General features: G+C 36.5%; 1 protein-coding gene and 1 long non-coding RNA gene across 8 annotated transcripts; one reads left to right on the forward strand and one right to left on the reverse strand.

Moving 5' to 3' along the window:
* Window positions 1–651: 651 nt before the first annotated feature.
* On the forward strand, window positions 652–3,920 carry LOC109015594. Its single transcript, XR_001999938.2, has 3 exons — window positions 652–835; window positions 1,402–1,550; window positions 3,391–3,920. It is a non-coding gene; the product is annotated as an uncharacterized LOC109015594 (long non-coding RNA).
* Window positions 3,921–4,291: 371 nt separating this feature from the next.
* LOC109005209 lies at window positions 4,292–7,473 on the reverse strand. 7 transcript variants are annotated; one of them, XR_004802775.1, is made up of 4 exons: window positions 7,300–7,473; window positions 6,002–6,523; window positions 4,997–5,136; window positions 4,292–4,746 (listed from the first exon to the last, which is right to left on the reverse strand). XR_004802775.1 is itself a non-coding variant. In XM_018984023.2 (3 exons), the coding sequence occupies exons 2-3, from the start codon at window positions 6,414–6,416 to the stop codon at window positions 5,048–5,050; spliced, it is 504 nt and encodes a 167-aa protein (XP_018839568.1). In that variant the 5' UTR covers window positions 6,417–6,589; window positions 7,300–7,473; the 3' UTR covers window positions 4,292–5,047. The 7 variants fall into 7 exon arrangements, 2 of the variants coding, with proteins under 2 accessions (XP_018839568.1, XP_035551398.1); XR_004802774.1 differs by having other exon boundaries at window positions 6,002–6,545; XR_001998433.2 differs by having other exon boundaries at window positions 6,002–6,589.
* Between the last annotated feature and the right edge of the window lie 1,478 nt (window positions 7,474–8,951).

Genomic DNA, 8,951 nt, shown 5'->3' on the forward strand with positions numbered 1-8,951 from the left:
ACATAATATCTGAGAATATCTTATTATCCAAACGCAATCAATGAACACTAAATTCTTTTTTTCTAGAGAATAATAAAAAAAAAAAAGATATGGGGCCGCACAGTAAAGTCGTAGGACGTTTGGTTACTTGGATGCTCTCAACTCAGTTTAATTCAGTTTAAATTTAGACATCTTTTAATATTCAAACACTTAATTTTTAAATTATTAAATTCATCTCAATTCAAAATTTCTTTACATGTGAGACTTACAATCTTTTTTTAAGTTGATACATCTTTACACGTGAGACTCACGATTTTTTTTAAATTCTCATATATATATTTAAATTCATCTTAATATATAAATACATCTAAATTTATATTAAATAAGTCTCTCAAAATTTATTTTATCATCTTAACTTATTATTATTTATAAAAACTCAGCTCAATCTCTAAAAGCAGCCGTAATTGACCGACAGCAATGGTTTGTTTACCCCACTGTTGAAAGAAAAACGCTGCTTACAACCGTTTGGGGAACCGGTTGCGTAACCCTGTCCTACGTGGCGGGGACGGTGTCGTTTGCAACTTGTGGTTTTTGTTTCTAATTAGAATTTTCACATTCATTTCTCCCGCATCCTCCCGCTCGATTTCTTCCTTCCTCCCCATTCCCATCCTCCCCAATCCCATCGCATCGTCTTCCTCCGCATTGGTTCAGTCAGCGTCGAAACCAGTAAAGCCGGCGCCCTCTTCTCCCCATTCCCATCCACCGGTTCCACGAACCCACTTCGTCTTCTCCACCAAAGCACCGAAGCCGGTTCGTCTTCTCCACCATATCGACAATCCGAAGCCCTACAGAGCAGGTAGGCACTTCTACTCCTCTTCTCCTCGTACCCAAGACCCACAGAATTTTGAGTTTATAACGTTGCGCAGGTGGGTTTCTGAAAAAAGCGATTGGGCTTTGGTTTCTGAAAAAAGCTGAGGAAAGAATTCCAAAGAATTGACGCCGTTTAATTTTCTTTTTACTAGTAAAAAATATGCATCAACGAAAATAAATGGGGTGAGAATAAAGGTTGTTGTTGTTGTTGTTTTTTTTTTTTTTTCTTTTTTTTCTGGGGTCCCGGATATTGTTTGATTCCTGAGATACAAAGATAATGAGAAAATAAGAAATAAACTGAACATAGTATTCTTATTGAGCTGTCTGGGTTTCTGAAAATTGAAAACCTGCCTTAACTAAGCCAAATAGTCGTATTAGGCTTAGTTCGAGGAGTCTTGTAACTTGTTTTTCTCAAGCCCCCAATTATCAGTATTTTCATCAAGAAATTTATATATTTTTCTTATGCTATTTTTGCATCCAAAAAGAATATTTAGGGCATTAGGAAATTAGAAGCAATGATTGAGTTTGGGGCTCTGCTTGGTATTGTTGCAGAAAAGGTTGGCATACCAGAGTTTTTGAATGGAATAGGCAAAGGGGTCAAATCCCATGTGGCTAAGCTTGAGTCTGAGATTGGTGACTTTCAGAAGCTGCTTGTCTCTCGAACTCTTAAGCTCAAGAAACTTGGCATACCATGCCAACAGGTATTCACTGCAGATTATTCTCGTCTCATTGGAACAATGTGCATGCATGCATTCATGTCTGATATGTGCACGTGGGTTTCATCATAATTGTGGTTAGAGATATATTTGTACATAGGAATGTATTTCTAATGATTTGCGATTAGCACTTTTGAGTTCTTATTCAGAAGTTCTGGTTACCCCGTTTGTAATGTTTCCTCTAAGTTAGCAAATAAGGTTTGACATAAAAGAACAGGTTGCTCGTAAATCATCAAGTTATGTTTTTCCTGCCATACACACTTATCATGCTGGGACTTGCAGCCACACTATAACTATTTCCTTTTTTATGGTCCCAGTATGCTGATATAGCGCAAGGTAACTTTTAATTAGGTCACAGATTGTTCAGTCTGATGCACAATTCTTGTCTGAGAGGTTCCCCATATTTTTTTGGCAACAGCATAGCTATGATTAGCTTGTCTAATCAGTGAAAACTCAGAATGAGCTATTTCTTGATGTTTGCATAATATTTTTTTTTGCATAATATTAGGTTGGCAAAAGATAGATGGAAGCCTGTTTTACAGTTGCAAAACTCTTTTCTTACTTGTGGGACTTTGTACTAAGATAAATTTTATTATTTTGTTGACGTGTAAAGAGAGATGCAGGTTATGTTGATTAATATTTGAATTTGTTTTTTTGAGTTTCATCTTTAAGGTACTTGTGACTATCACAGAGATTCTCTGTTGTCAGCATGAGTCTCTCTCTCTCTCCCTCTCTATTTATTTTTATTTTTTTTATTTTAAGTTTTTATGCAACCAATTTTGGTTTGCAGTTGAGCAACTAGTATTTCTGAATTAATATATTTTTGTCTAGATTTCATGCATGTGTTATGGGTATAGTGATGTTGTAGCATGTTGTTTTATCACTGGCAATATGTTCCTATATGGCAGCTGTTTATTTTTATTCAAGTTTACAATCATGGTAGCTCCGTGATCTGGTTTTGGTATGAATATGGCTATCGAATGATATCTCAGCTTGACATTTGTCACATGGTATGAAATATAACAAGTTATCATGTCATATTGATCTTGATAGGTTGTTACATTTTTTCTATGCCTCAACCCAGAGGATTTGATTGGCATTGATCGATGGAAATGTTAGACCTTGCTTGACTTCCAAGACATAATAGGATTGCTATAGTATGATGACTTTGAAGATGTAATAACTTTAGTGTTGATGGTTCTCTATTGTCTCATCATATTATGTGCTAATGGTTGGTTCTCTTATTGGCTACCGATAAAAATTTTGGCCTATTATAGTAGTATGAGGCATTACTTATCAAAAAATTAAGTTAGTAGCAATCACTAGATTCTGTTTTACCCGCGTCTCATTCAAAACCTATTGGTATTGTGAACTAGTTCGAGGACGGCTGGCAGTACAAAATATTACGTGAATACGAGTGGTTAGACCTTTGACCGTGGCTGTATTGCCAGATGCCATTTTGCAAATTTGTGGATGAATGTAGTTGGGTTCATCTATATCTTTATACACACGCACACAGACATATATATAAATAGATACACACACAGAAAATACATTGGCCTTAACATGAATGAATTACATTTATGAGGTATGGAGGGGGGAAAATGGTACGAATCAGGTCTTGCGCGCATCTCTTTTATGCTGTTAATAACTTGTAAATGAGGCTGCCATTCTATGCTTACTACTTGTTAAAACTGGGGCCATGATTCTGTGATATTAGACATGATTACTCCTGGTTGGCTTTCTTAAATTCTAATAACACTTCCTCCCGTCCAAAAAAAAAAAAATCTTGCATAAATTCTGACACCCGTTTTTTGTCTTGCAGAGGAAGCTGATATTGAAATATGCCCACAAGTATAGGCTGGGACTCTGGAGGCCTCGAGTTCAGCCTGTGAAATCTTAATTAGTTTCTTAATAGCTGATCCTACTGAGGATTAAGATCAAGATGGTTGTCTGCTAGAGAACGTGATAGCTGGACATCTCCACATGAAACTGTTTTATTTTCTCCAGAGTTTTAGCATCTTAGTGTTCGTGATCCTTTTGAGCAATTTTATGGACACAATTTAGGAGCTTAATTCGAAGTATTTCTGCATGAACTGGGGTTAAACAGCCTGGTAACTGCAGCATCAATCATACAAGTTATTCTACCATAAGAGGAGGAGGCCTTGTTATGGATATGGATTCCACCTTCATGTACTAAGCTCATTTTATTGCAGACAATTATTGAATTATTTTTGGCTTTCCCAGATATGTCCAATAAACAGTTACTAGATATTTTAATGAGGATGAATGGTGCAAATTGTTTAGAAAAATGGTAATTTTGGCATCAACCATTAACTGCAAGCTATAGAATACAGGTAATCTTTTTTTTCCTTATTATGTTGAATCGATGTTCTTTCCTTTAACTTTTCAAGTGGGGGAGGCACTTCGGTTGCATGGATGGTGGCAATTGGAAAAGTTCTTCGATTAATTGGGTCAGTCAGGACTCTGTCCCTCCTTTTATTGACATGTTTACTTTCTCACTTTTGCAAACTTATATTTTTCCTCCTTTTCTTTTTTAGATTCCTTGTCTTGTCTGGTCGGAGTGCATCTTCTTAGTACTGCGATTTAAGATCAGTGGCACAATCTTTTCAAAATCCTTAGCAGTTACAAGGTGGTATAAAAAGTGAGAGAGAGAGAGAGAGAGAGAGAGAGAGAGAGAGAGAGAGAGAGAGTTCAATAGAAAAGCCACATGCCACATGCTTTATGCATAAATCATATAATGATGCTATTACATTCTCTTATCATTGTGGACAATGGAAGAAAAATAAATTGAAGTTCCCAACAAAATTCATATCATCTATACATAATATAGTTTTTGATGATATTTTTTGTATGTAAAAGAAATGTCATCATAATAGTTTCTGCTGATATTACATTCTCTTATCAGAGGGGACAATGGGGGAAAAGTTCCTCTTTCCTCCATGTCTGGCCACAGGACAATAGAACTTTGAACAGCCATATTCACCATTAGATGAAGCCGCGAGCCTGCACCAGAGTCCATTTGAATCCAGCTCTATGTGCTTTGTGCCCCATGGGAATGATAACATTAACTGTGACCAAACTGGCTATATTCCGTGAAACCAAAGATTGATAACTTTGCCACACATGGACAAATCAGGATCCAGATTTTCATCAGATCCTGCCCAAAAGATCTATTAATTATCCACACCTGTAAGAGACTCCGGCATCTACCAAAAGTATACCTCATGGAACAAAAGATTAAGCAAGACCTAAAGACAACACAGTTTAGATTTTCTGCAGATATGCAAAGTTCTCATTCTTCAACAATAAACACTACTATGATGTCAACACGAAGCCCCAAAATGGAGTTAGTAATTGCAGAGATGTTTTTCTACGTTAAAAGTTGAAATGGAGAGAGAGTAACATACTTGGGGATCCAAGAATCAGGTCCATTGGTCCCCTAGCAGAAGGGTGTTAGACTATTCAACTTGAATCTCACCACCAACTACTATCATTGCGGACTTTGGATATGTGGAGACTAATACTTGAACACTTCTAAAGCAAACTCCTGCATTTTATAACTCAAATTACAAAATAAACTTGCATATAGAATTTGATAATTCAAAGAGAGAGACAGATAGATAAACAGTCAGAGAGAAAGAGAGAGAGGGACAGAGAGAGCATTGTTCTTATATTTCTCCTTGTTTGGTAATCCCATTATATTGTCTACAATCACTTGCCTGTATAATAAGCATGGTACTTTTGCAGCTAACTAACAAATAATTACAAATATTTGCACACGTCTTAGCAAAATAAGAAAACTGGAAACAAAGTAGCATTGCTATTTATCACATCAGATCAAGTAAGTAATCTGATATATTATCAAACATGGAATATAATTATAACATAAATTGCAAAGCCAAACCGAAACAATGATAAGGGGAGAAAAAGGACAACAAGCAGATGTACAGGAATCTACTTGGTGAAATCTGAAGACGACCACATCTTGAGGCATCACATTCGAAAGCCCAATATACATGAAAGTAGAAAAAAGATAATTATTGAATGAAGGACAACTATAAGCTGGGAAATGTACAAACAAAAATATATGAAACGTGCACGCACACACACACAAGGATTAAATTGGCACCAGTATATACCATATTCTCATATTCCTCAGCTACTCTGCACTACCAAAATTTATTTGTTTATACCCGTTATATAATTTTGAGAGGACTATTATCTTTTCAGTGTCATCACTCTTGAGTATAAGAATAAATTTTTAATTTTTTTTTTCAAAAGCCTTTATCTTCAGTGAAGACCTTTAAGGTGATGAGATGAATAACAAACAACCAAAAAGAAAAAATAAATTATCAATCAGTGACAACATAATGCAATCTCAATAGTAGTAAACATGATTAGGACAAAATTACCTTGGAAGATTATCACAAAGAAGAAGAGCATGGTGATGACCAATGCAACAAGGTTACCGTTTGAAGATGATGCTTTATCTGCTCTCATTTTTTTCACTTCCTTCCTTCGTTCAATCCTTGCACGCCTCAATCTTGCAAGCTCAGAAATTTCTCTGACCAACTTCATATCTGCTGCATCCAATAACGGACCAGTAGGAGGACGGGGTGGCTTGGGAGGCTTCTTAGAGCTCGCCTTTTTCCTTTTCTCACTTGCCATTTTCATCTTCACCATACCCGCTGCCTTTCCTTCCACCTCACCTTCCAATATCTCCAAATTCTCATCAGGCTGTAATACAATCTTTGTTGAATCTAATCCATCAATATCCCCCACTGATCCATCAAAACTAATACATCCACTCCTCAGCCTACTCAACATTTTCTTTGCATGCTTACCACCCACATCCAAGTCTTCAATTCCATCTTCTTCGCTTGTGGTCTCACCACTTTCCAAATCAACAATTGAATCACTTTCCTCGGAATAACCTACGATTGGGCGCAGGTGGGTCTTGTGTGGGTTTAGAGAGGGCACGACATCTATGAGTTTATTTACTTATAAAAAAAAAAACAAAAAAAAAAGATGAGTTTATAATGTTGCATTGTTTCAAATTTTGCACTGTCAAGACTTTTGAGATTTTTTCTTTGGTTATGATATGATTCTCTTCAATTTTGGTCTCTCAGTTCAATGAAAGGGTTATCTTAGTTAAGTGCTGCAAAGCTGATTTGAGTTTTTGTGATTATTGTCGTTGATTTTTCAACTAATCAAGAACTGTGACTTGTGAAGGAGATTTAGCCAAAATAAAGATGATTAATCTTTTTTTTGCACTGAAAACATGCGAGACTAGAGGAATAAGGGTACCATAAATCTCCTTCACAAGACAGTAGAAAAATGGCGAGAATAATCTGTAGCTTCCTTTGTATTTTTATTGCCCCACGAGTTTTGCCCTCTCTAAACCAAAGAACCTTGCTGCAAATCTAAACCAAACTTCATTAACTAAACTTCCTTAAATGTTCTGCCCAGTGTTGGTTGCTACTTGCTAGTATTTCTTTCATGCATCTTATCAAACAGGAAAAATGCAAGCGCAACTGTAAATATTTTTTGGCTTACAGAGATTGCATTAAACTAATAAAATAGATACAAAAGGAAAGGAGTGTGTGAAGCTTCAACAAACATTAACAACATTCGAAAACGCACACCCTGGAGAAGTAAAAACAAACAATGCAGTGCAAAAAAGAAAACCCAAACGGTTGGGGAAATAAACCTTTGCTCACTTCCTTGCTCAGTGACCAGTGTGCTTTCGGAGCTGTAAAGAAGGCGACGGAGCCGTGAAGAAGGCGACGGGGGCGAGACCGGCTTGGTCCACCGCGGCGAGCACAGACTCTTGGTTCAGAGAAAACGAATCGGACGGTTCAATTTTGGGTTTTTTCTTTCCCTCCATTTCTACCGCATATTTCACTCACTTTCTCTCTCTTCTTTTTTTTTTTTTTAAATAAATTAGCACTGACGTGGCAGTGCCACGTCAGCCGATTCCGCAAGGGTTCCACAACGGCGGTTGCAAGCAGAAGAACTGCTGTTGAAATTCCAAGCTTGGGAAGAAAATGTTGGAGAGAGAGAGAGAGTGACAGAGAAGGCCTGTACCCTTGTGGTCCGTGTAATGTGAAGTCGAGGCTTATCTGTCTTCGTCTTCGTCTGTAATTGTTTCGTTTGTTTTTTCTTTTTCAATATAGATTTGTAAATAAACCATTGGAAAGTAGTTTGTTTTTTGGTAAATGTTTGGCAGCCATCAGAAAATCTTTCCTATTCTAAGGAAGCTTGCTGTTTACCGATTCATAGTGATGGGTTAAACGGAATTACCTTTTTCTGCAACTTTGGTGGCTCAATGATTCAATATAGATAAAATACAACAGTAGGATAAAAAAAAAATTATTATATTTGTAGCTAATTATTCAAACTTATATTATAAGTCGGTAAAGTTGTAAAGATTACTCACCTTTTTTATTTTTAAATGACGCTCACTTGATCAAAAAGTTGGGATGCCAATAAAGAAATTGAAATTGCCTGAGAAATGAGAAGAAAAATGTTGAAAGGTAGAAAGATTTTAGTGCTTTGTACTACTTCCATCGGTGCATGATAAGACACGCTAGACATGAATAAGCAAAGCATCTACTTTATTGCAAGCAAAGCGTGGAAAAGTTTTGTAAATGAAACTTATATGAGATGAGATGCATGCTAAACGAACGGTTTAGAACCTCCATTATAGGAAGTAGTGCATCTATGAATACTGCCGATCCTGCCATGGAAGAAAAAGATAAGTTCTTGATCCTGGCTTGGATCGGATGAGGGATCTGCTCAAGAGTTGGGATGGTGATGACATTTAAGGGTTATGTGAATGGTACTTCCAGAGGGCACTCGGGTCTAGCAGTAGCACAAGACACGGTTCCAGCAATGACCTTTAAGACCAAAAGCTTCCTGTAAAGAAGGTACCCCACTACATTATTTCCCTATCTTTAAGAAGAAAATGACTTCATTTGGATTTTCCTTGTCGAATAATGCTATACAACACACACATCCCACTGTATAAGATGTGATACATTTATCATTGTTAAATAATAAAGAATCATCCAATAAAAGATCATCCAATAATGATAAATGTATCATATCTTACATAGTGAGATGAAAGTGAGATGGTAGTGCGGTGTATAGAATTTTCCTTGTCCATATACTTAATCAAACTGCAACAATTTTAAAACGCATTCGAACATCAGCAAGATGAAAATCTACTGGCCAGTCTATCTGATACATTAGTAACAGAAAAGCTCTCTGGATTCAAGTTTACCGATAAATCTGGGGCAATTATAACAATTCAGAACAGGAATGGGGAATATCCAATATCCAAATAAATAAATTGAGATT

This window comes from Juglans regia, chromosome 11 (assembly GCF_001411555.2).
Source record: "Juglans regia cultivar Chandler chromosome 11, Walnut 2.0, whole genome shotgun sequence".
Lineage (NCBI taxonomy): Eukaryota > Viridiplantae > Streptophyta > Magnoliopsida > Fagales > Juglandaceae > Juglans > Juglans regia.

Coding starts and splice junctions, on each gene's coding strand:
- LOC109005209 (XM_018984023.2), bottom strand. CDS start 6,416: ATGTTGAGTAGGCTGAGGAGTGGATGTATTAGTTTTGATGGATCAGTG. Junction 5,137..6,001: donor CTTTGTGATAATCTTCCAAG/GTAATTTTGTCC, acceptor TATAAAATGCAG/GAGTTTGCTTTAGAAGTGTT.